Source organism: Hoplias malabaricus, chromosome 18 (assembly GCF_029633855.1).
Source record: "Hoplias malabaricus isolate fHopMal1 chromosome 18, fHopMal1.hap1, whole genome shotgun sequence".
NCBI classification, from domain to species: Eukaryota; Metazoa; Chordata; class Actinopteri; order Characiformes; family Erythrinidae; genus Hoplias; species Hoplias malabaricus.
Window position 1 is genome coordinate 3,439,607 of NC_089817.1, and position 27,639 is coordinate 3,467,245.

Here is a 27,639-nt window from a genome sequence, read left to right on the forward strand (position 1 = left end):
TGTGAATTCAGTTGACACTCAGTAAAATGTAAAGACAAAGATTACTGACAGCTCGGGAATTTCTACATTCATTCTACTGAAATATTAATATGTTATTAATGTGGCACATCTACAGAAATAAGACTGATGGTGTGAAGAGAGTCTAGTGATGATAACTAGATGACTAATCTTTGTCTTTACATTTTACTGAGTGTCAACTGAATTCACACAAATATGTCTCTGTAGTCTATAATAAAGTGACAAAATGAGTGCTGAAATAAATTAAACTGACAGTCTGCTGATGTATTTATTAATAATAAACTAATTCCCTACAGATACTGTCTTACTGCTAGTCAACAGATGCACTGTTAACAGGTGACTGAAAATATGTTGAATATCTCCGGAGCGACCGTCGACATAAAGTTTTACCCAGAAACCTAGCAGACCACTACCAGAACAGCACCTGAACACCACAAGGACCATTGCCACAGTGTCACAAATCCCCATTAACCCTCACAAAACAGCACCTGAATAACACTAGAACCCATTAGAACCTCAACAGACTACTGTAAGTACCTCACCAGAACTTAATCAAAACCCAGTGAGAATCCTGCTGCACTGAGCCAGTTACAGACAGAAGTGCTTTAATCACCTGGAGTCTTAAATGCACCAGGGAACACTAAATCCCAAGCATTGGGTGATAACCTTGTTGTGGTTTTTAATCACATCAGAGTTAGAGGACACAGGTTAGAAATGATGAGGATGCCTTTTGGACTAGAAGAGTCTGAACCTGAGCTTCTGAGAAAACTGTCCTGTCATGTTTGAGTCCACCTCTGTTCCAAAGACGCTTCTTTAGAGTAAACACTTCACCTGCAGAGAACAAAGCAACGATTAAACCAAGGGGATGATCTCAATCTGTATGTCACAGCTGTGTTAAAAAATACCAGACGAGCTTTAGTTTTGGGAAGAGAAATATGAAAAACATAAAAACATACAGAAATATTCAGCGCAGTGTCAGTATCACTCTCTATTTTGTAGGGATGGGACGTTCGATTTCGAGGGCTTTGAAACATGTCACATCCAGCACTTTCTGATTAGTCACAGTGTGCCAGGGCTCATACTGAAGTCAGTCCGATCACAAGATATTGACATTTGAAGCTTTGAAAACGTCAGTCAGCCATCGATGTGGGTAGGACTGGTTCACAATTTTGGAGCTAACCCATATTCTCTAATTTTATGTTCACATTGTGAAGCAGAGTCACAGCTGTGCAGGCAAAAAATTAAAAAATAAAAATGAAAATGGCAGTGCCTACCTCAAACAAGCTTTCTAAAGACCTTTACATTTAGAAGATTGGGGGGGGGGGGGGTGTAACTAGGAAATGGAAATAGGGTTACAACAAAAATTTCTGAGATTTAAGCTCAGCTTACTGAAGCTTCTGGTGGTTTGGGAAATCTACAGCCATGCTCAGTGTTTGTGGAAAAGCTCACCACCTCTGCATTACAGTGATCTGCTCCCAGTTCCTACAAGCTCGTCCCACTGCACCTGAGCAAAATATTTCCTCAAATAATATTTCCAGCAAAGATATGTAGACTATTCCCTACATGAATCATGAATCACTCAAATGTTTATGTTGCTGGTATTTATTTTCCATTGGCATCATAAACTCTATAATCAATAATGACAGCATCTCAGTATATGAAGCCTCACTTTAAAAATTAAACACAGTTATCAACTGTCAACTGTAAAATGACAGGGATTTGTTTCAGTGTTAAACTGCAGGCTGCAATTATTTCTTACAGCCACCAGATCTCACTCATCATTGTCTGATTTCAAGACAGGCATATTCCACCCATCACTAATGTTTTGGTTTTGTCTCAGCCTTGTGCTCTGTTTTCTTCCCTCACTTACTCACATCCTTCACCTGTGAGACAGTCATGTGACTGAACTGACATGTGTATCCTTCCCTGTTGTTATATAAGCCCGGTCATGTTTGTTGCTCATTTGATGAGTTTGTTAGGAGGTGATGGTGTAAATATGTGTGTGTGTGTTTGTGTTTTGGTATTTCTGTCTTTACTCATGTGTTCCTTTTTTATCCAGATTAAGTTTGACTTGTCTCTTATCTCCTACGCACGCTGCCTGACATGAGGATGCATGCAAACACTGTGAATTTAAAATGTGACGTTGATTAGAAATCAATCTTGTAACTGTTTGTACATTTATTTTTATGATTTCATTTTCAACTTTCTTTAAACGATGTATTTCATATTTGTATTGATTTCTCAGATTGATATTTTAGCTCCTGCCATGGACAGAGGCTTTAATAAGGTTTAGCATCATAATTCAGTCATCACCATACATTCTGCTTTCATCAGAGTGCTTTCTTTGAGTTTTCATTGTTTAATTTCTAGTTTAATCTCGATCTCTACTGTGCTTGGTCTGTATTCTGTTTTCAGTGTGGATGAACATTTCAGTGTGTGATGTCAATACTTCATCTGATGTCTGCTCTGATGTCTGAATATTGGAGGTTTGAATGTGTTATGTATGAACGTTTGATGTCTGAATGTGTTCCATTAAATCATTTGATGTCTATCTATAAATATTCACAGGCATAACTGAGATCAAGAATTAATAAAGATGTGTTTCCAGATCCTGTATTATGTGAAAGTAATTAGTAACTTTCAGTTGTGCTTTTAACACGGGATCAATTTTAAATCTTCCACTTACCACTGTGCAAGATCTTCCAGGAGCCAGAGTGCCCTCGTTATACATCCATTTTTTCTGACCTAAAATGCATTAACCAGGAGTGTGTTCCTCTTCCATGAAGTAAGTCTGTACTTTTCTGGGAAAGCTTTATATTACATTTTAAAACATTGCTGTGAGGATCTGATAGTATTAAGAAACAACCGTGAGTAATGTCAGTGACTGTACCTCCTTTAACCTCAGGGAAGTCAAGTCGAGCTTTATTTTGCTAGTACGGACCATGCCAGTAGAGGCTGAAACGGGGAGGCGAACTCAGAAGTCTTTTGGGGAAGAGTTCAGGGCGGCTTATGAATGCGTATGAAGCCAGACCCCCAAAAATGTACAGGAATGCTGGTCATTAAGTGCTACAGAATGGATAGGTTCAGGTACTCTGGTCAAGGGTTTGATTGGTGTCCTGATTGTGTTTAGGTGAATGAAGGGGTTAGTGAGTCTTTGAATTAACTACCTTTAATAAACTGGTGCATAACTGAGTGTCATGTGAGATGGTAGAGAAATAGCATGAGTAAGTTGAATGTCCTTTATTGATTATGATAACGGAAATTCTAGCGTGACTGGTAATTTGAGTATTTAGTTAGCGGTAAAGGGGTGATGATTGCGAAAAGTGATATAGAGTCAGAGTTGGTCTTAAGATGGGAAGATCATCACATTGGCAGAAATCAAATTGATCAACTTATAATAGAATTTTAACGTATCACCAGCTAAATGTCATGTCATGTACGGTGTAACAATAATAGTGATATTTATCTGGGGCCACCATGACAGAGTGTTGCTAAGTCCAATTTCTATTTCAGTGTAATTGATGGTGATTGGGTAATAGTGAGGGGTCTGAAGCTGGCAACAATAGGTGGAAAGTGGATTAGTAGCAGCCTTGAAGTCAAGTACTACAGAGGGGCAGCGTTAATAAAGCGAGATATTCTTCGTTGGCAAGTGTGCCCTGGTGGTGCCTTTCCAATGGCATAGAGGGAATTGAGAACGGAATGGTGATCTAGAGGGATGACAGATGAGGCCAGTTAAGAAGCCCAAAAAGGTCAGCACCGCAGGAAAGGTGAGATAGAGAGAAGGCATTTTGTCACATGGGAGAAAACTCTGAAAGAGAAAAATCCAAAAGGTGCTGAGGAGCTCACGCAAGGTGACAAGGTAGAAAGTTGACTACAAGATAACGAAGATGCCTAGAGGGTGTTGAAAAAACAGGTGCCAGAGGTGGCATCAAGTGCCTGAGTGCTGGTCCAAGGTAAACTGGGGAGAGAGCATAAGCTGGAACTTAGGGCATAGATAGCGGCATGGTTGTGAAGATAGGAGGACAGGTTGAAGGTCCACAGTGCCTGGAGGAATCAGTGCGAACAGAACCATAGGAGGCAGGGTGAGGTGCTGTTGCTAGCAAGAGTTGAAAGAGTAAGGTCCTCACTAGCACCAGCTGGAAAGTTAGAAGCTGAGAGGGACAAGGCTGCATGTGAGAGGGTGAATTGAATTTGAGGTGGCGTCAAGGGCCTGAGTGCTGTGTAGGGGGGCTGGTCCAAGGCCATGCCTGAGAAGAGAGCATAAGCTGGAACTTAGGGGCTCGGAGCGGGATGATGAAGGGGGGGGGGGGGGGTGAAAAGGGGAGGAGTGGGAATATGCGTAGAGACAGATGTAGAGGAAGAGAAAGGGAGGGGTGGGATGATAAAGGGAGGGGTGGGATGATGCGTAGAGACAGATGTAGAGAAAGAGAAAGGGAGGGGTGGGATGATGCGTAGAGAGGATAAGAGAGAACGAAATGAACTTGGAGGGCTGTGTCTAAATGGGTGCAATGCTGTCAATCAAGGCAGTGTTCAGATGGAAAGAGGAGCCAATTTGGAATGGAGGCTTAAACATGCTGCCTGCTTTTTTTTTCCCAACATTTCAGATAGGACCATCTTGGCAAGCAGTGTAGGTAAACTACTGCCCTGGAGATGTGCATAAATATTGCAGATTCTAAGCCATTATCCAATTCAGCTCAGATAATTATATTATTATCAAAACAGCCCTCTAAGACACCGACCTGTGAGACAGCAAAGACTATAAGTCATTGAGGCTAATGTCTCCAGCTTAGACACAAACAGAAAGGGTAACGGGAAGACAAAGAATACTCCAGCAGGGGGCGTTGAGTCAGAGATAGAAGGTTGTGACGTTATCCCATTGCTGTGCAGGGGATCCTTACACCGGCAGACGGGTTTCTCTCTGTAGCTGAGTGAGCGAAGTGGACGCCATTGTTTCGGAGCCCGTTGCTGGAACGCCGAGGCTGTTCTGCCGGAGAGGAGTAAATGGGAGTCTCAAGGCACTGTAGAGCTCGTAGCTGTGGAGCTACGTTCCCCAATATATGAGGCAGTCCCGTAGCAGCGTAGCCGGAGATGAAGATAAGGGGAGGCTCGAAGCCTTGCGCCAGCGTCGGAGGCAGATGCAGGGGGTCACTCGGGAGGCCGAATGCAGCGGGAGGAGAAGCAGGAGAACAGAGCACCGATCCGGAGCGGGTAAGACAGCAGAGCATAGAACAGTGGAAGCGGTTGCATGCCGTACGTAACTTCAGATACCGGGCAGTCGCATAGCTGTTTAGCCGGAGCGAGTTTAAAACAGGAGGCTCAGTGGGCTTGATAAAGGCCGAACACGGCTCCGAATATGGGGATCAGAAGAAATGACTCAGTGTGGAGGAGCGAGCTGACGTCGTGAAGCAGTCGAGTCGAGATCCGTCTCCTGAACTAAATGAGGCGAGTTTGTCTGACGCAGAAATGACGTGAATTTGCAGGGTATATATATATAGGGCTCAGAGGAGGAGGAGTTCGGGCGTGGTCCTACTACCAAAATTATGTTATTACATAACTACACTTCTAATTCACATTTAGTAGATCACAGAGACCTGCTGAAGTGTTGTACAATTTAAAACAAAATACCTGAGATATAGAAATAAATAAACTAAAACAAATAATACTAAAAGAAAAAAATATATATTTTAAAATATCCCCTTTACTGTCACGCCCTCGTCCTGTCAGGTCTGTTTACCCCGCCATGTGCTCTATCTGCACATGGCTTTGTCTGTTGTTGTTCTTGTCTCCGCCCATGTCCCGCCCTTGTTCCACCTCCTTGTCCGCTGTCCTCGTTATCTGTCTCAGGTGTGTCTCGTTTGCATGTAGTATTTAAGTTCCTGTGTGTTACTTCCTGTTATCGGTCATTTGTGTTGTTACCTTCTCAGTCAAGTCATGTTGTTTCTTTCTCTCTCATGTCGTTTTGTGTCGTTCCTATTCCTGTTCTTATTCCTTGTCACATTGTTTTGCTTCCGTAGTCTTGTTATTCAGTACAGTCTGTTTGTTCCTCGCTTCAGTTCGTTCTCTGTCTATTCTCTTTCTTCTGCCTCTCGAGCTTGTTTCTCTGGTCTGTTAATATTTCCTTTCCTGTGCTTTGTGTACTCATGGTTTCCGTCTGTAGTCTATTAACTCTCTCTGTTCAGGTCTCTGTTTAAGCCCCCTTTGTCAAAGTTTATCTCTGTCTGTCTGTCTAGTTCCTTCTGTTTAGGTTTATTCGGTATCTGTCTCTTTAGTCTGGGTCTTTGTTTAAGTCTTTCTGTCCAAGTCTGCCTGTCTTTGTTTTGTTATCTTTTGTTTAAATAAAGTATTCTGTGTTTTAGCAAGTGCGTCCATCTCCGTCAGTCTGCCCCACTATCCGTGACATTTACATAGAACTAAAAGTTATGCAAATATTTAAGCAGAAGAAGCCTGGGGGAAAAACTGGTTTCCAAATCTGGCTTAAAAACGTAAACTAGACTCACTGACTCTAATGTGGGAGTTTGACTGTGGAACCTGCAGAAACTAAAGTAACTGGAAAAAAAGGGAGCAGCTTGGGAACCAGACAAAAACATCAGCTCCGGGACAGATGCAGGGGCAAGGTATGGCAGGGACCTTACATCCCAGGACATGCCACAGTGTTGCTAATATTTGCTTTATAAATGTTTTGTTTACCACAGTCATGATTTTCCATAATCCCATTGTTTTCTGTCAGTGAGAGAATATGGCTTAGGCCCAGGGCTCCTTGGGCATGATGTCCTCTACAGAATGACTACACAACTGCAGTGCTTTTACATATATAAGTATTTATACATATATTGTTGCTGTTTAAACAAAACCTTGATTACATTGTGAGGAACATTGGAATTTCACTGCTTCTCATATAAATGTAGGAGGTTTCTCATTCTCGTGCAGAGGCACCGGCCAGAGCTGTGTCCAGCTCCAGCTCTCAAACACAATAAAGAAAAACACATTTTATCTGGAGGATCATTGAGTCATGATTCCTAATCACATCTGATTTCAGTTAAATACAGTCACACACACATTTCTCTCTTTACAAATAAGCAAACTGTAAGTGTCCATCTGGAACACATTGTGACAGTGTCTATCCCCAAAGGGTTTGCTCCAAAAACACAGTTCCAGTCTTTGATTTAATCGTTTTAATTTTATCTAAAAATGAAACCAATGAAACTACAAATATGTGCAACTTTGGATGAAGAGAACTTGCACTTCCCTTATTTCAAACATTAAAAAGTAATTATTTACTGATTTAAAGAAGCAAATGCTCCCAAAACTAATCAAGCCTGATGTCAAAAACCAAATCTGAAAGTGTAACAGTTCAGAAAAGACCCCATCCCAGCACTTATGCCTTGTCCACTGCTGGGTTTCTGACTCTTGCCCTGGACTGGGTTCCACCAGTTTTGCGTAAGTTAATTCCTAAGTTTGCTTGTAAAGTCTTTATATTAACTAAGTCCTTAGTTAATTTAAATCAAGTTGCACCGCAAATCCATATGCTGTGTCTTAACTAGTATCTACAAACTAATGTGTACCGAGGTAAACAATGGCACTTTTTCATGATGAATGAACAAATGTATAACCTGCCAAACACACACACACACACACACACAGCAACCTGCACCTATTTCTTACATTTTATGGGAAAATATCTATATTTTAAAATATTTATACATTAAACCAAACTTTATGTTTATAATTTCAAAACTGAAATGAATTAAATAAATACATTTGCATATATTTGTGTCTTTATTTTTCTTGGCATCCCCTCATGAGACTGAACACGTAATGCCATTTGAAAATAGCGATTTGTTAATAATGGCAAAAGAAACGGCAGCAGCAGACGAGAAAGTCGAGAAAAAATCATCACAGCGTTAAAGGTATGTCTTAATGAATAATAAATTAGTTTGTTATATTATGAGAGCTATTTTTTAGACAAACAGGTGTTAGAATAGATTTGTGATATCAGCACTATATGGTTAAATATAGATCTCTTCTGAACCGAAATCGAGCACAGATATCCACATTATTATAGTGATCTAAAGGAGTTAGCCTTTCTCTTAACACCCAGCAGGTAGTGTCGCAGTCACACAGCTCCAGGAACCTGGAGGTTGTGGGTTCGATTCCCGCTCCGGGTGACTGTCTGTGAGGAGTGTGTTCTCCCCGTGTCCTCCGGTTTCCTCCTACAGTCCAAAAACACACGTTGGTAGGTGGATTGATGACTCGTGTCCGTAGGTGTGAGTGAATGTGTGTGTGTGTCTGTGTTGCCCTGTGAAGGACTGGCGCCCCCTCCAGGGTGTGTTCCCGCCTTGCGCCCAATGATTCCAGGTAGACTCTGGACCCACCGCGACCCTGACTTGGATAAGCGGTTGCAGATAATGAATGAATGGCTGCCATCAGGTATGTACCTGCTTAGGGATAGGTGTAAATATTTAGCAGTCGTTCCAATATAAAAACTAGTTCGGGTGGTGCAACCTATTTTGGTTTAGTAATGTGTAAACCTAAATTTAGTAAAGATTTATGCTACAACTAGCCTACGTTTGAACTTATGCACAGCTGGTGCAACCGATCACTGGGTTCTTTATTAATCTTCCCTTGTGTTTTAGCCCCCACGTCTTTGATTTGCTCCTTACATGGTACTGATTAAACGCAGCTGTGTGTTTGTGTCTGTGTTTGTGTTACATTTACACTGATTTTGCATTTTTTAGTTTTAATACTTTTTTTTTGTTTGTTTGTTTCAGGTTTGTTTTCTTTTTATGATCTTCATGCATACTTTGATCTGAAGGAAACTGCTGTGTATAAACAGGCCATGAGGGGCTGTGTGAAGGTCGTGTATTTGTCTGCCTGGACTGGGTTTGGGTTTATCGTGAAGCTCAGTGAGTCTCAGTGTGATCTCAGTAAGAAAAGTGTGGCATCTAAAAGGATGATCCCATGGTTCAGACAGCATCAGTTTGACTGAAACCCATTACATAAGAACTTGTCTGAACAGGAAAACAGCCATGATATTCAGCACAGGGTTCTGAATCTCAGATCATCTTTGTTTTTGTGGTGAAGGTTGTGGGTTGAGGAGCCTCCTGAGAATGCAGTCAAAGTTGTGAAATACAATCACTGTGTAGCATTTTGACATGTTGCTTACTCCATGAAGCTTGGATTTGGACAATTCTACAAGGGGATTGAATTAGTCTCTTCACTGACTCCACCCCCTCATTACCACACACACCTGCAACTGACAAACTCCAGTCAGTTCCTGTGCTTCAGAATTGGGTTCTGAACACTGTCCTGTAATTATTTTGTTATCAGACATTGACTTGTTCATGTGCAGGCTTTTTTTTTTTTTTTTGAGAACTGATTTCCCAAAGGTTTATGTGCCTGTTTTCTGACCCCTGCCTGCTTTGACCAGGACCCTAGCCAGTGCTAAAAAGCTGAAGTACAGTGTTTTATACTCAGTGCTCAGCAAAAAAAATAAAAATAAATAAATAAATAAATAAATAAAAAAAACACTCCAGCAGATTGGGTGCATGAAAATGTAATGACTGCCAGATCCACATGTGATGTTCTAGGTCTGAGCTGAATTACTCACTGAGAAAAACTGAGGCACAACAGCAGCGATTTTCAGTTTCAGAATATTTCAGTCAAACCTACAAATCCTAAAATGGACATCCAAAACCACATCTACTTACATGGACATTCAGGAACAAACACTATTCTGTATTTTTCTTCACTGGGAGCAAAATGTATTGGTGGTTCTGCTGGAGATCTGGTGGTGTCTTTCAGATCTTTTGGAGATCTGATGGTGTTTGTCTGATCTGTTTTAGATCAGATTGTGTCTGTTGGTCTGCTGGAGATCTGATGCTGTCTGTCAGATCTTTTGGAGATCTGATGGTGTCTGCCTGATCTGCTGGAGATCTGATTGTGTCTGTGGAGCTGCTGGAGATCTGATGGTCTCTGTCAGATCTGCTGGAGATTTAATGTTGTCTGTCAGATCTTTTGGAGGTCTGATGGTGTTTGTCTGATCTGTTTTAGCTCACATTGTGTCTGTTGGTCTGCTGGAGATCTGATGCTGTCTGTCAGATCTTTTGGAGATCTGATGGTGTCTGCCTGATCTGCTGGAGATCTGATTGTGTCTGTGGAGCTGCTGGAGATCTGATTCTGTCTGTGGAGCTGCTGAAGATCTGATTGTGTCTGTGGAGCTGCTGGAGATCTGATGGGGTATGTCTTATCTGTTGAAGGTCTGATGGTGTTCATTAAGGAGGTTGAGGTTTTTAGTGAGCTGTTGGTTTTGGAGTTTGTTCATTGTTTCTGTCAGTACCCTGCAGCAAATCCTCCTTTTCGAGGGTCAGACTGAGCCTCCAGTTTATCACCATTTCTTGTTATGGCCTGCACCACAGCACCATAAGATGTCAGTTGCTCAATAACATGATTTTTTGCGGTCAACCCATCCAGTACAGCCTGCAGGGGGTTTACAATTACAGTAAGTGTGTTTACATTCACTAATATTACCATCACAATCAGATTTCTGCATTTTATTAAGGAAAACTCCTTTACAAAGGACACTCATATTCCTTATCCCAGATAAAGCTGATGAAAAGAGTGCACACAATAATCTGGAAACTTCCAATTAGGTCAAAATAGGTACGAGTCAATGTGGTGAAAATCTGAGAACTGAGCAAAACTCCAGTGTGTATTTACACTGATTAAATTGTCATTAATGGACTTTTGTCATTTTGTCTGATACAGACTTTTATAACTGAGCTCAGCTTTTTCAGTGTGTGACTTTTTTAATGAAAATGTCAGTGAATGCAGTTAACTTAATCACACCTGGGAACAGGGTCTGAGCATGTCGTGTTGAAGGAAGATGTTAAAGGGTATCAGGTAAACACCCATTTGTTCAAACTGACCGTGTCAAAGTCTGGTTCCACCTCAGTGAGGTTTGGACTGAGCTGGTTGTGAACTCTGGGTTCCGTCACTGCATTTTTCAGATTGTAGTTAAAGAATAAAGATTTCAAAATCACCTACAAAACACAGATCAGAAAAAAATCGCACTCCACTATTCAATAAACAGTCTACCTACTTCAACACACACATAATCACTCATAACTACCTTCTGCTCATTGTCTTTAACTCTGGACTTGGTACTATTTAGTTCTGCACGGCACATCATTTCCCTGACATCCAATTCTTTGAATAATTTCTACTGTAAAATTTTAGCATTATATTATATGTTTATCTAAGATTTAATTGTAATTGATTTACTTTTTTAATGTTAAATTGTTAGAAGTCCATGGGTAAGTGTTAGATATTTTAAAAACCTCTGCAACTGCAGTAGTGATCTTGGTTCCTCCAGAGCCACCCACCACCATCTGGACTTTGTTGTTCTTATCAAAGAGAATTGCAGGACACATGGAGGACATGGGCCTTTTATCTAAAATAACACACAGGACACAAAACCTCATGACTCAGAAACTCAGAAAGCTGGCTTTCTGGGAATACTTGATGTTTTGGATACTATTTCCATTCTAAACATGGTACATGGCCACCCTATGTGGTACACCCACTCTATGAAGCATTAACTTGGTCATTCAGGGACAACAGCAGTTTGTCATGGAAACTGCATTGAGTATTGTTTGCTGTTTCTGGTGTGACTGTAAAATAAAAATGACTAGTCTTTCAGCACCAAGGTATGGCACGTAACACATGAGAGAATGGTTCCTCACGAGGTCTGATGAAGTTGTTTGGTGATGGAGGAACTCCAAAGCCATTGGTAATGAGAGGGGAGCTGAAGTCATCCATCTCGTTATTCAGCAGAATTCCAGTGGATGAGGACATGACCTTGGAGCCAAAACTAGGAAAAATAAAAAAAGAAACACAGAAAAGAAAAAACAAATCACAATACAGACCCTTTGAGCCCAACTCTGGCCATTCAGTCTACCAGTACATCCATCTAGCAACACCCTAGCAACCACCTATCCACTCACTAGCATTTACGTTTTATACCATGGAAACCATGTTGCAACACACTAGCAACCACAAATATGCACTACAACATCATCACCATAGCAACCACCTGAGATTCTGCAGCAACCACTTAAAAACACCCTACCAGTGACCTTGGATCCCCCAGGAACCATCTAGCAACACCTTAGCAACTACTAGCTGTGCCAACCCAACCACCTTAGTTACTGTAAACACCAACAGCTGTAGAGACCAAAGACCTATTTTCAAAGGTGCTGTAATATTGGGTGTTGACTACACATTGGTTTTTACAGCTTTCTGATATTGTATGTCACCTTGTTTCTGTTGTAACAGCAATAATCAGAAATTGTTAGATCTACAAATGCACTGTAAATGGTTTGCTATGATCCAGGTTGGAAAAATATGATGAGGTATGACTTAAAGGGGAGGAGAGAGGGAGAGAAGCGAGGAGAGATGGTGGTCAGAAATGCTTTAGCTCGCAGTTAACTAGTAGCCAGAGTAACAGTGTGTTCTACATTAAAAAGTGAACTTCATGTCCGAGTCTCTTTCACTTATTGCCTCCCCGTCCAAACCACGCTACCCTGCACCAGCGGAACCGGCCTACTATTGAATCAGGGTAGGACAAAGAACCCACATTAACGGTTGTACAAAAGTTATCACTTTTACACTGGTGGCAGCGGCGGTCGGCGTTTTTGTTTTCCCAGTAAACCGTTTTTTTTTGTGAAAACTCAGACTATCGTCGATAGACTGTGAAGTTTTTGTACTTTGTGTGAGCTGTTTTTATTTTTAAGTTTAAGACGTGCTGCGACTTTCTATTTTTGTGAACACTGTGCAATGGTGGACGAAGAGCAAATGGCCCCTTCAGTATCACGGCTCTCAGCAGCTCCTGCCAATATAGCGCCAGTCCCTTTTCGAATTGAGCTTCCCGCGCCTTTCACTAGTGACGGACTAGAGCCTTTAGTTCATGGATTCAGCATTTTGAAGTTGCTCTTGATGTTTCGATGGCACAGTTGGAGAAAGCAAAACTACTGGCTGCATTTTCATACTGGCAGAGTTTACCTTCACTAGTGAAAGCAAATTACGAGCAAGCTAAAGCTCGTTTGAGCACAGTTTTTGGACGAGCTTCATTTTTGGCTACTTTCCAAACACACCTTACTGCCTGCCCTCGCAGACCCCAAGAACCTCTCGAAGTTTATGCTGCTGATGTCACTAATTTAGGGATGGAAGCCTTTCCCCAATATGGTGCAGAAGCACAGAGCTGTGAAATTTTTTGGTGTTTTGTGACTGGTTTAGACCCTTCTCTCCTTAAAAATTCATGAACATGGGGCTGTGACTTTAGAGGCTGCATTGAAAGTGGCAGCTTAGTGTGAATGAGCCCAACTAGCATTGACAGTGTCGGCACATTCGCCTGTTATGCCTGTGACTGTTACACCACAAATAGGCTCTGGCTCACAGTATCCAATAGCCGACTTAACAGCTGCTATCGCTCACCTTAGGACAGAACTGCAAGATTTGAAACAAACACATCTGAAGCATACTGAAAGTAGACTGGATCGACTCACTCAGCAAGTGGCTGACGTTCAACGGTTACCACCAAACACTGGTCACCCTAGGCATCCGCGAAGTACAATGGTGAACCACACTTGCCCAGAGGGACATCACACACTGCAGGACAGTCTTCATCATCATAGCTGTGTTGACTGCTGCGTCACCTATCCGCATGTTCAGATCAGAGGACGGCGACCCCTTCGTGACGACTTCTCACCATCTCGACGTCATCGTCCTGCACCTGAATGGACTATCCATGCTGAGGACCAATGTTCCTTCTCTTCTGAGGACTGTGCTACAAAACTTCAAAGACCTGAACATTCTTACCACAATATGCACCACCAGTGTTCAGATTACTGGGAGGACCACTCTCCTCCAAAGCATTGCCGTGACAGGTACTCTGTTTGCTCCATTTCCAGGGAATGCCATTCACATCATAGTCACCAATCCTCTTATACTCATCACGAGTCACATAGAACCCATTCACCATCCCCTGTTTCATACCATACACAAGCACGACACCCCCCTTCCCATTCACCACCTTCAGCCCAACATAGCCAACCCAACCAACAGCCACACTAAGTTTGGTATAAACTTTGAGAGTCTGATTTAACTGTTCCTAATATTATCTCTATTACTATCATTATTTTTAGCTTAAGCTGTATTCAGTGTGACAGATGTCACATTTTACAAGATGAAAGAGTATGAACGCAATGAATTGTTTGGTTGTAAATGGTTGTAAAATAGTTATTTAGCAATGACACAAACCAAGTTAAGAGGCCATAGTTCTTGGCTTTGTTTGGCTGTCTATGTTCCCTGTAGTGGCTTAGTTCTTAGTTAGCAAGAAGGAGAGTGACCTTCTTCACTGTATCGATAAATAGGGAACTAATAAGGTAACAGCAAAGATTCTTATCGGTTGCCTGTTAAAGCCTCCACATTTGAGGCACTGCATAAGGGTTCCATTTTTATCAAGATGGACCTGCACAGCACCTATTGTAACATCCTGTGTTTGTTTCCCCCACCATGTGCTCATGTAGCACATGGCTCTGTTTGTTGTTGTTCCTGCCTCTGCCCTAGTCCCGCCTTAGTCCTGCCTCTGTCCAATTGTCTCCAGGTGTTCCTCGTTTGTCTTGTCCTTATATACCCCTGTGGTTTGAGTGCTCCTTTGTCAGTTCTTGTGTGTGTAGATGTGTTTCTTTGTCTGTTGTCTTACACATTACCACCAGTTCCTGTCCTAGTTAGGTTCCACTGAGTTCTAGTTCTGTTTTCTTGCCTCCCTGCTCGTGTTTGTTTTCTGTTTGTTGTTTGCCTTTTTTTGTTTAAATAAAGATTCCTTGCATGTACATCCTCATCCTGCCTCAGCTGTGACACCTATAACCTGGTGCAGATCAGGGTAAAGGATAAAGTTGAAGAAGTCTCAGTTCCATCCTCAGTCAGACTCTTTCTTGGGTTTTGTGGTCTCCCATAACTGGATGAGCATAGACTTGGCCAAGATATGAGCCCTGGTGGATTTGCCTCATCGAACATTTTTGTGTCTACTCCTACACTTCCTTGGGCTTGTTATTTTATTATTCATTTTTTTTTTCTGAACTTAACCCTGTAGCCAAACCCCACACTGTTCTAATGAGGAAGGTATCAGTGTGGTTCATGTGGACCACAGAGGCCCAAGTGGTGTTTGAAGATGTCAAATGGCGTTTGACTATGGCTTCTGTCCTCCACATTCCAGATGTTGTTTTGCCATTCAGGGTTGGGGTAGATTTTGCATCCCCACACCCTGGCTGAATGTAAGTATGATGTGGGTGACTGAGAATTTCTAGCAGTAAAGTTACCTCTTGGGGAATATAGGCACTATCTGGAAGGGGCTAAACAAAGAGCTTATGGTGAAGTGTCTCAAGTCCTGTCAGGCCTGACAGCCATTGTTTTTCACCTGTTTTGATTGTTATCTTATAGTTTTAACTGGGTACTAGATACACCTATCCAGATTTCAATCAGTGGGAGTCTTCCCCTTAGGAACATCCTCCTGAAACCTTGATTCCCAACAACCATATCATGGCACCTATTCAGTGGGGGCTGGATATCTGTTCCCTTTGTAAATCTCATTAATAGATGAGCTCATCTGGTAGGACTCCTGTCTAGAAGTGAGAAGTCCCATGTTTGAATCATTCAAAGGTTAGCTATATTTAGTTTGTGTGTGTGGTTTAAGTGAATTTAGCGTATTAGAGTTTGGGTGTTTTGCAGTGGTGTCCTTTTCACTGGTATTTGCTGATATGTTATCCATCAGGGATCACTAAATTTATGTATTTATTCATTCACACATCCATGTATCCATTTAGCTAGCCCCAAAGGACACCCTAGCAACTACCTAACAACAGCAGGCACCTGGAGAGAGCGGTGTAGTAATGACCTACAAGTGGTTGATGGTGCTGGTGGCCGCCACAGCACTACCATCCTCTGCCAGCACGGAGATGTGTGATGTCCCATGATTTTCTGGAATGAAAAACTCTGGCTCGTAATAGCTCTCCGGCTGTGTGGACTCATCTGAGATTCTCTGGCGAATCGCCTCAGCAAAGCTCTTTGATGTGATATTCTGGATGAACTGGGAATAAAAGAGGGACAGAGCTCATTACTATGGTCTTCAAAAAAGACCAAAAACTCACAAAGCTGCTGAACATAGCACTGTCTATACACAGCTGCCTATTATAGTGACCTTGTGTGTAGAAGCAAATACAGACTGACTTATTATGGACTTGTTTTCAGGGGCTGTGATATTCTGTCTTCATCAAATACAACACCACCGACAACAACATTAAACTGCACTATGCATTTACCTATAATATGGTATACACTTATTTAATAATTGTGAATAACTCACAGTATACACTGAAAAATCCTTAGTCGAATCAGTATCATTCACATTAAGTATTTTCATAGATCACTCACAGTGGATACTGAATTATTTATAGCAGAAACTGAAATATATATATAGTGCATCATGAATCATTCACAGTGGATAAAGAGTAATTAATAGCTCATTCATAATTCAATAACTCAAAATGGATATGGAAAAATCCATAGTGGATACTACATAACTCATTATGGATAAAGAGTAATTCATAGCAGAGGTTGTATAATATTTAGTGAAAACTGAAAAACAGCAGATTCTAAACCAGAGAGATTTTAAAGCATACCTCATCAATTCTGAGGAAGTCAGGATCTCCCAGAATGCTTCTTTTCGCATATGCAAATTTGAATGCCTCCACTATGCGATGGTAAGTGAGGACTTTCTTTTCAGTACTAGATACACTATCAGCAGTGAACCCATAACCTACAAAGAACAACACACCAGTCATGTCACGTCATGCTCATATAAAGATTTGTGGGTGTGACCTGGATGCTTATATAAGGACTTGTATGAGCAGGATTTCTCTTTGTTAGGATTAAGTATTAAGTTTGCACTGTGTACATGGCCAAATCCCACCTCTTTTGTTGCTTTCAATTTCACTGCTTTTTTACCATTTAAGAATAATGTAAATGTAAGGAGAATGTAAATGAAATGTGCTCTGACTGAATGACAGCCCATTCATGCAAGTATTACCATGTAATTTGGGTAAAGTTTGTCAGTCTGTCTCTGCTGGAACAAATTATATAAAGTTTCCACATTTTTCATCAGGTTTGAGGAGTTTTTCTTAAAACTGGTGAGACAGCCTGAAAAAAATGTTTGGTTTTATGTAATCTCTTAGCGAGATATGATCTAGAAAGGAGTTTTAGGACAGGTATGAGTCTAGGTTCATCTGTAACTAATACTAGCAGGAAGAGTAATATTCAAAATTCCAGATGATTCTGTAAAGAATCTGAATTGACTTTATCCGCTTAGGTATATAATGGTGCCTGTGGGATTCAATTTCCAAACTAATTTAAACTTGTGATTTAAAGTTTCACAAGTAGCTGGATCTACAGGTGGTTTCACTGTCACAGCCCCAGGGTGAGAGTGTGAAACTGTCCACCGGTGTGTTTGACTGAGTGAGTGTGTGATACCCTGTGACAGATTGGGATCACATGCAGTGTGGGGCCCTTTTTTGTACCCAGTGACTCTGGGTGGGCTCTAGACCCACCACAACCCAGATCAGAATGAAACAGTTAAGTTTTCAAATACATCTAGTGCAGTGTGGTTCATCTCCAAATTATTGTGGCAGCAGCTTTTAGCTTAATCATGCTGAGTCTTATGCATGTTGCTCTAGTTCGTCAGAATCAGGTTTAATCTGTAAACCCGAAGCAGTCTGGTGCTCAAGGTTCTGTGGCAAGGTTTTAAAGGGGCAGCCATGGCCTTGGGGTTAGAAAAGCAAGCTTAAGCATTTCAGGTTGCCAGGACCAGCAAGGAAAAAATCTTTCATGGCTGAAGTGCCCCTGTAGTATCATCAGACCTGCGCTCATATGTTCTGGACACTCGGGTGAAGAGAGGTGCTGAGCTGTCAACTGATCACCACCTTGTGGTGAGTTAGATCAGATGGCGGGGGAGGATGCCGGACAGACCTGGCAGGCCTAAACGTGTGCTGAGGGTTTGCTGGGAACGTTTGGCAGAGGAACCTATCTTCAAAAAGAAGGAGAAATCTTCAACTCCCACATCTGGCAGAGCTTCAACTGCATCCCGGGAGAGGCCAGTGACATTGAGTCCGAATGGGCCATGTTCCTGACCTCCATTGTTGAGGCGGCTGAATGGAGCTGTGGCTGCAATATTGTCGGTGCCTGTTGGGGTGGCAATCCTCGCACTCGGTGGTGGACACCCCGGGTGAGGGAGGCTGTCAAGCTGAAGAAAGAGTCCTATCGAGCCTGGTTGGTTCGGGGGACTCCGGAGGCAGCTGACAGGTACAGAGGAGCCAAGCCGCTCGCGGCTTCGGCTGTCGCTGAGGCAAAAACTTGGGTGTGGGAGGAGTTCGGTGATAACATGGAAAATGAATTCCGGTCGGCTCCGAGAAGTTTCTGGCAAACCATCAGATGACTCAGGAGGGGAAATCGGCTTTCCACCAACACTGTATATGGTGGGGGTGGAGAGTTGTTGACCTCGGCTGGGGATGTCATTAGGCGGTGGAAGGAATCCTTGAGGATCTTCTCAATCCCAACAGCACGTCTTCCGCCCGCAGAGGAAGTAGAGTTTGGGGACCCCGGGGGGGGGGGCTCCTCTATCACTGGGGCTGAGGTGGTAGGAAAACTCCTTGGCAGTAGGGCCCCAGGGGCGGATGAAGTTCGCACCAGGTTCCACAAGGCTCTGGATGTTGTGGGGCTATCCTGGCTGACACGTCTTTGCAACATTGCATGGACATCGGGGCAGTGCCTCTTTGCTGGCAGACTGGGGTGGTGGTTCCCCTTTTTAAAATGGGGGATCGGAGGGTGTGTTCTAACTTTAGGGGGATCACACTCCTTAGCCCCCCCGGTAAAGTCATGGAACACAGGACCAGCTCTTTACCCTCGCTAGGATCCTGGAGGGTGCGTGGGAGTTTGCTCAAACAGTCTACATGTGTTCTGTGGATCTGGAAAAGGCATTCGACCGTATCCCTCGGGATATTCTGTGGGGGGTGCTCTGGGAGTATGGGGTTCTGGGCTCTTTGCAACGAGCCATCCAGTCCCCGTATAAACAGAGCAGGAGTCTGGTTCGTATGGCTGGCAGTAAGTCTGACAGGTTTCCAGTCGGAGTTGGACTCTGTCAGGGCTGCCTGTTGTCACCGGTTCTGTTCATAATTTTTATGGACAGAATTTCTCGGCATAGCCAAGTGGCGGAAGGTGTCCGGTTTGGTGGTCTCAGGATTCCATGTCTGCTTTTTGTGGATGATGTGGTCTTGTTGGCTTCATCGAGCCGGGACCTCCAGCTTTTGCTGGACCAGTTTGAAGCCGAGTGTGTGGGGATGGGGATCAGCACCTCCAAGTCCGAGTCCATGGTACACAGTCAGAAAAGGGTGGAGTGTTCCCTCCAGGTTGGAAGTGAGATCCTGCCACAAGTGGAGGAGTTTAAATACCTTGGGGTCTTGTTCACAAGTGAGGGAAAAATGGAGCGGGAGACTGACAGGTGGATCGGTGCAGCATCAGCAGTAATGCGGCCTCTGTACCAGTCCGTTGTGGTGAAGAGAGAGCTGAGCAGAAAAGCAAAGCTCTCGATTTACCGTTCAATCTACGTCCCAATACTTACCTATGGTCACGAGCTTTGGATAGTGACCGAAAGAACGTGATCACGGGTACAAGCGGCTAAAATGAGTTTTCTCCGCAGGGTGTCTGGACTCTCCCTTAGAGACAGGGTTAGGAGCTCGGACATCCGGGAGAGACTTGTAGTGGAGCCGCTGCTCCTCCACATTGAGAGGAGCCAGTTGAGGTGGTTCGGGCATCTGGTCCGGATGCCTCCTGGACGCCTTCCTGGTGAGGTGTTCCGGGCATGTCCAACGGGGAGGAGGCTCCGGGGCAGACCAAGAACACACTGGAGAGACTACATCTCTCGAATGGCCTGGGAACGCCTGTAGTATTGACAATAAAGCAGACTTTGACTTGACTTCCTATACATTTATAGGATATAACTTGAAGCAGAAGCCTGGTCTTTTAGGGCTGAATGGTATACACCCCATATTTGAGGGTGCTGCTCTGCTTTTCTGCAGCATTACATACTGGTTAATAGAATAAAGCACTGCTGACAGACCAGAGCCAAGGCCAGGCAGCAGACAAAGAGGCTAAACTGACTGTGTACTCACTGCTTCGAGTCGTAACCTAGGTACAACTTTATTGAGAGTGTGTTAGCTGACATTTCGTCATATCATTCCGTCTGCTTGATATTAGAATATAAGGTGTAGCAGCTGTAACGTGTAAAAGGATCAGTGTTTGAACTGAGGGAGCACCTGGAAGAATCCCATGCAGAAACAGGGAGAACAGACTACACTCCTCACAGACAGTGACCTGAGGACCCCCATAACCCTGAAGCTGTGTGACATTAACACCACCTGCAGCATCACCGCAACAGCAACAAAACAAAAAATGAATATTAGAATATTATTTATGATGATCTCAGAACTTCAGGCAGGTACTAAACCCCTGACCTCAGGCTGTAAAAAGTGCTGTACAAATACATTTCACTTGACTTTGTGATGAGATGCAGTGGTGATTAATGCCCTCAGTCCAGAAGTGATGTTGAATGAGCAGGGGATATTTGACCATGTAGAGTATATTGTGATGTCGTAGTATCTCTGGACTTACCGCTGATGATGTTGAGGATGAGGGTAAGCACTGGGCCGCTGGACGGAGCATTGGGGACAAACATCATGAAATTACCCACCGATGCATTGAGAGGATTTTCATTAAGTAGAGCAGTATAGTTCTGTAGATCCTCCAGAGTTATAATACCGCCTTACACACAAACACCCACGCAGACACACACACGGGCACACACAGAGAGAAAGAGAGAGAGAGAGAGAGAGAGAGAGAGAGAGAGATGTGAGTTAATTGTTAGAGTTTTATAGGAATGAATCGTGTCATGCAGTAAATCAGCAATGTGCTATTTTCACTTAATCATTCACTCAGATCTTTTCACACACTGCTGACAAAACCTCATATCTCCAAACATAGATATTCTTAAAAGAAATAGAGTGTGTAGAAAATGAGACATTCTTATGTTCATTATCTCTACTGCCTATTTGCTAGTACAGACTGCGCCCGTAAAGGCTGAGACGGGGAAGTGAACTCAGAAGTTTTGGGGAAGAAGTCTGTGTGGCTTACGAATGCGAATAAAGCCATTTGAAAGAATGGGAATTGCGAATGTGGGCTGACCTGCATTTTGAATGTCACTGATAAGTTTTTCTGCGATAGAGCCACTGTAGAAGGCGTTTGGTCCTTTTTCTGCAATTTCCTCATATGTGTCGGCCAGTTTAGTGAAGGTGATGGTCTCGTTCTCCTTTAAGATCGCTCCGTTTTTATCACAGAACACAGAACTGCGAAACAGGAAACAGATGTTAGTTACATTTCCTCAGTCCCTCCAGCCCATTAAACCCATCTGGTTCTGAACTGTTTTGTTTCCCACAGGACACAAAAAGAGTGATTTTTAAATACCACCTTAATTTTTTTCACTGAGAAACCCAGCCACACTCACATGTCCTTATATGGGCACCCAGACAAACCACCATTTTTAATATGGGAATCAAGCCGAACCCACAAAGCCTTATATAGGTGTGATGCACACGTGCTCTGAGAGTCTTCCTTTAGGAGCAGCAGAGAAAGCACAATGCAAGTGTGAAGGTAGTGTTATTAACACATTTCAAAATGCAGAGATCCATCCATCCATCCATTTTCTGTAACCCTTATCCAATTCAGGGTCACGGAGGGTCCAGAGCCTACCTGGAATCATTGGGCGCAAGGCGGGAATACACCCTGGAGGGGACGCCAGTCCTTCACAGGGCAACACACACTCACACATTCACACCTACGGTCACTTTTGAGTCACCAATCAACCTACCAACGTGTGTTTTTTGGACTGTGGGAGGAAACCGGCACACCCGGAGGAAACCCACGCAGACACAGGGAGAACACACCACACTCCTCACAGACAGTCACCCGGAGGAAACCCACGCAGACACAGGGAGAACACACCACACTCCTCACAGACAGTCACCCGGAGGAAACCCACGCAGACAAAGAGAGAACACACCACACTCCTCACAGACAGTCACTCGGAGCGGGAATCAAACCCACAACCTCCAGGTCCCTGGAGCTGTGTGACTGCAACACTAACACCTTCGAGCTGTCAGTGTCCATCACTAATGACAGCTCCTGGGAGGATTTGTGGACAGGGACACAGCAAAGGACCAAACAGAAGCACATGGACACACCAGCATATGAGATGCAGACAGTGGCAGAACACGGCAGCAGACTTAGAATGAATTTGGCATGTCCAAACTCTCCAGTGGCAAAGCACTTACGCAAATCGGAGAGTTCTTGTCCTAGAAAAATAATAAATATACCCCCAGAAACCCCCAGAGGAAATGCATTTTTACCTGGTTGTTATAGAAAGATATGTAAAAAGAGGCATGTTTCTTTCTCTGAGACTCTGCAACCCTTGATGGCCACCCATTCATATTCATATGATAATAGCATGATAATCCGGCCACTCTTATTGGAGGATTACGACATGTGAAAACGCTTCTTTTAGTCTCATAAACAAATGCACCTGGCTGTGTTTTTGCACTGAGCGCAGAGCCCGAAGACGGCACATTCACACATTTCAGTTCCCTGAGGTCAAATGGCTTCATTGTTGTGATGAGTAAGTGAACTACATTTGACTAGTTTTTCTGCAGCACGTTTAGGATGGTTAGCTTCAACAGTATCCTAATTCAGTACATAATCCAGTGGTGGAATCTATGAAGCTGACAGTTAATGTTTTGTAAATACATAGAGGCACAGAGCTCAACTGATAGAGGGGGAAAAAATGGCTTGTAATAAAGTTTGGATGCTCTCTGCTGCTTTCAAGCAGTCGCCTGTAGCTCATATGTATGTTATGGTATGATAGTGGATACGTTGCTCCAAAGCAGTTGTTAAATAACTAAAATAACAAACGATTCAGTTGTTCTCACTGATGTGGTGGGGGCTGATGTGGGCCATTACCTTTGACTGTGGGGAGGGGATTCCTCACCTGTTTCACACTTACCTCATGAAGAGTCAATGTGTGAGCCACAGGTTTTGAGAAAAACACAGTGTCATGTCAGATTCAGAGCAAAATAGAAGAAAAACTAAATAAAACATTAGAAAGCTGTAAACACCCGTTTGTAGATAACACCCATGTGTACAAAGTTCAGAGCTCTAAAGAAAACTTCATAAATGTTCACAGTGTGATCAGCTTTTGAAAATAGGTTTTTGGGAAGTCCATGTTTAAAGGAAATTTAAACAAAACACAGATGGATGACACACAGACGTATCTCATGTTATTGTTGCTGGGTTTGTGCTGAATATTGCCATGTGTAACTTTGTGGGAACTAACTTTTAAAGGTAGGTGAAATTTGTAAAAATGTCAAGGCATGTCCAATCACCTCAGACGAGGCTGAAGGGCCTCAGAATCCAGGGGGTTAAAGGACACTAAGGAAATATCCTGGTTTGATGTAATCAGTGAAACTAGATGTGATTCAGTGTTGCGCTGGAACACCTCTGATGTGAAACGTTGACACGGTCAATGACAACACAAGATGGAGATAGGTTTTTGTCCTCACCACAGGTGTGGGTCAGTGAGGATGATGTTGCGCTTGCTGTAGATGGCGGAAGCCAGTGCCTTGCCCACCGGGAAGCCCTCGCGAGCCAGTTTTATACTTGGCTCAAAAAGCTCTTTCCACGGCAGCTTCCCATGACGCTGATGAGCCAGTTCATAACCTCGTATCTCCCCAGGGACAGCGATGGACAGACCACCTTAAAAAACATTAGGAAGCTACTAATACGTTCCTTGTATTTTAATTCAGAATTATATACATGTCCATTTTGAACCCTGCCGTAATTTCAGCAATCTGTGCTCTGTTAATTCTCCTGAAGATTTATTTAAAGAAAAGGCTCAAATAAATGCCCTTTTTCGGATGTTTGATTTTCTCATGAAGTTAAGCCCAAAGTGGAGACCACACCCTTCACAAAGCAGAAACCTCACCCCTCATCAAGCCGAGACCACGCCCCTTGCTGAACAGTGACCACACCCCTCACAGAGCAGAGACCACGCCCCTCATCAAGCAGAGACCACGCCCTTTGCTGAACAGTGACCATACCCCTCATCAAGAAGAGACCACGCCCTTTGCTGAACAGTGACCACACCACTCACAGAGCAGAGACTACGCCCCTCATCAAGCAGAGAACTCGCCCCTTGCTAAACAGTGACCACACCCCTCACAGAGCAGAAACCACACCCCTCATCAAGCAGAGACCACGCCCCTTGCTGACCAGTGACCACACCCCTCACAGAGCAGAAACCACACCCCTCATCAAGCAGAGACCACGCCCCTTGCTGAACAGTGACCACACCCCTCACAAAGCAGAGACCACGCCCCTTGCTAAAAAGTGACCACACCCCTCACAGAGCAGAAACCACACCCCTCATCAAGCAGAGACCACGCCCCTTGCTGACCAGTGACCACACCCCTCACAGAGCAGAAACCACACCCCTCATCAAGCAGAGACCACGCCCCTTTGCTAAACAGTGACCACACCCCTTACAGAGCAGAGACCAAACCCCTCACCAAGCAGAGACCACGCCCCTTGCTGAACAATGACCACACCCCTCACAGAGCAGAAACCACACCCCTCACCAAGCAGAGACCACGCCCCTTGCTGAACAGTGACCACACCCCTCACAGAGCAGAGACCACTCCCCTCGCTGATTGGAACTTGTTGGAAATGTTTTCTTTGTGCTTTTATCCTTAAAAAAAGCTTCAGGACAATTCACCCAGCACAGACTCCTAGAAAATGTATTTAAATTAATACTTTCCTGAAAAAAAGTCAAACACTGAACCATAACTTTAGAGTGAACAGGTGAGACTCTTTAAACAGAACGAGTAGAAAATTCTAAAATGTTGTTACTCTAGAGGTCAGTGCACAGCTGAAGTGAGATAAAGTCATAAACAGCTGTAAACATCAGACTGAGAAACTCTTATCACTTCTCTCTCATCTCTCTCTTATCTCTTATCTCTTCTCTCTTTTCTCCTGAAGTCTCTCATAAACGTGTCTCGCTGGAATCACGTGTTGCTGTCAGTACCTTTCTGTGAAAGTTCTGTACTGTTCCCAAACATGTCCTCAGTCGCATTCGAGGGAGCAGTCTCACGAGCATCGATTGTCTCCACTCGCCCTGAGAAACACACACACAACACACACACACAGAGCCTGAGAAACACACACATACAGCCTGAGAAACACACACAATACACACACAGAACCTGAAAAACACACACAGCCTGAGAAACACACACACAACACACACACAGCCCGAGGAACACACACAAAACACACACACAGCCTGAGAAACACACACACAACACACACACAAACACACAGCCTGTGAAACACACACACAACACACATGCACACGCACAGCCTGTGAAACACACACAGCCCAAGAAACACACACACAGCCTGAGAAACACACACAATTCACACACAGCCTGAGAAACAAACACACAGCCTGACAAACACGCAACAAACATACAGCCTGAGAAACACATACAACACACACACAAACACAACACAGAAACTGAGAACACACACACACACTCACTCACACATATACACACACACACTCACTCACACAACACACACACTCTCTCAAATACAATGCACACAACATGCACAGGTGTGTGTGTGTGTGAGTATGTGTGAGTGAGTGTGTGTGTGTGTGTGTGTGTGTGTGTGAGTGTTTGTGTGTGTGTGTGTGTGTGTGTGTGTGAGTGTGTGAGTGCTTGAGTGAGTGAGTGTGTGTGTGTGTGTGTGTGTGTGTGAGTGTTTCAGTGAGTGAGTGAGTGTGTGTGTGTGTGTTTGTGTGTGAGTGTTTGTGTGTGTGAGTGAGTGTGTGAGTGTTTGAGTGTGTGTGTGTGTGTGTGTGTGTGTGTGTGTGTGAGTGTTTGTGTGTGTGTGTGTGTGTGTGAGTGTGTGAGTGCTTGAGTGAGTGAGTGAGTGTGTGTGTGTGTGTGTGAGTGTTTCAGTGAGTGAGTGAGTGTGTGTGTGTGTGTTTGTGTGTGAGTGTTTGTGTGTGTGAGTGAGTGTGTGAGTGTTTGAGTGTGTGTGTGTGAGTGTGTGTGTGAGTGAGTGGGTGTGTGTGTGTGTTTGTGTGTGTGTGTGTGAGTGAGTGTGTGAGTGTTTGAGTGAGTGAGTGAGTGAGTGAGTGTGTGTGTGTGTTTGTGTGTGAGTGTTTGAGTGAGTGCGTGTTTGAGTGTGTGTGTGTGAGTGTGTGTTTGTGTGTGTGTGTGTGTGTGTGAGTGAGTGTGTGAGTGTGTGAGTGAGTGTGTGTGTGAGTGAGTGAGTGAGTGTGTGTGTGTGTGTGTGTGTGTGTGTGTGTTTGTGTGTGTGTGTGTGTGTGTGTGTGAGTGAGTGTGTGAGTGTTTGAGTGAGTGTGTGTGTGTGTGTGTGTGTGTGTGAGTGAGTGTGTGAGTGTGTGAGTGTTTGAGTGTGTGTGTGTGTGTGTGTGTAAGTGTGTTTGTACCTGTGTTCCTATTGTAGATTGTGAGGAACAGTCCTCCTCCGATGCCCATGCTGTGAGCATTCATCAGCCCCACACACAGTAACCCTGAAATGGCAGCATCCACCGCCGAGCCGCCGCGCTGCAACACGTCCCTGCAACATTCACAGCATCAACTGACCATGCAGGACACACTTGTGGTGTGTGTGTGTGTGTATTTCCTGACCTGCCTATTTCTGAGCATTTCCCTGCATCTGCCGCCACCGCCGCCCGAGAGAACGACCCGTCTGACAGCGTGGGTGGCTTCTTTCCACCAACTCCAAAAAAAACGCCCAAAAATGTCCCCACTGCGGCCAGCAGTAACACCACCAACCCAAGCACCACTGACTTCTTCACCATCCTGATAAAACACACAAACACACTTGCATAATTGCATATTTATTACAATGTGAACAGTGGAGCTAAGGAGGGGACAGTGCGGGGACATTGGATCTGTGAGGACAGAATCCCCGTGAGGACAGAATCCCTATGAGGACAGAATCCCCATGAGGATAGAATCCCCGTGAGGACAGAATCCCAGTGAGGACAGAATCCCAGTGAGGACAGAATCACCAGTGAGGACAGAATCCCAGTGAGGACAGAATCCCTGTGAGGGAAGAACCCTAGTGAGGACAGAACCCCATGAGGACAGAATCCCAGTGAGGACAGAACCCCAGTGAGGACAGAACCCCATGAGGACAGAATCCCAGTGAGGACAGAATCGCAGTGAGAACAGAATCCCAGTGAGGACAGAATCCCTGTGAGGACAGAACCACAGTGAGGACAGAATCCCAGTGAGGACAGAATCCCTGTGAGGACAGAATCGCAGTGAGTACAGAACCCCAGTGAGGACAGAACCCCAGTGAGGACAGAATCGC

General features: G+C 43.9%; 2 protein-coding genes across 2 annotated transcripts in view; one reads left to right on the forward strand and one right to left on the reverse strand.

Moving 5' to 3' along the window:
- Window positions 1-2,824, forward strand: part of ggt5b (gamma-glutamyltransferase 5b) — a 42,140-nt gene extending 39,316 nt beyond the window's left edge. The window contains exon 12 of the mRNA XM_066650344.1: window positions 315-2,824. The gene's annotated coding sequence lies outside the window, so the exon portion shown is untranslated. The remainder of the gene's footprint in view (window positions 1-314) is intronic.
- A 7,523-nt stretch (window positions 2,825-10,347) lies between these two features.
- ggt1b (gamma-glutamyltransferase 1b) lies at window positions 10,348-27,121 on the reverse strand. The gene is made up of 12 exons (XM_066651346.1): window positions 26,949-27,121; window positions 26,747-26,877; window positions 25,310-25,399; window positions 23,790-23,982; window positions 21,364-21,524; window positions 20,794-20,943; window positions 16,755-16,891; window positions 15,975-16,162; window positions 11,760-11,887; window positions 11,355-11,467; window positions 10,944-11,057; window positions 10,348-10,494 (listed from the first exon to the last, which is right to left on the reverse strand). Exons 1-12 carry the CDS (start codon window positions 27,119-27,121, stop codon window positions 10,348-10,350), a joined length of 1,725 nt encoding a protein of 574 aa, XP_066507443.1.
- Window positions 27,122-27,639: the final 518 nt, after the last annotated feature.

Coding starts and splice junctions, on each gene's coding strand:
- ggt1b (XM_066651346.1), bottom strand. CDS start 27,121: ATGGTGAAGAAGTCAGTGGTGCTTGGGTTGGTGGTGTTACTGCTGGCC. Junction 25,400..26,746: donor AATCTACAATAGGAACACAG/GTACAAACACAC, acceptor TGTGTTTCTCAG/GGCGAGTGGAGACAATCGAT. Junction 23,983..25,309: donor TACAGAACTTTCACAGAAAG/GTACTGACAGCA, acceptor ATGTTTTTTAAG/GTGGTCTGTCCATCGCTGTC.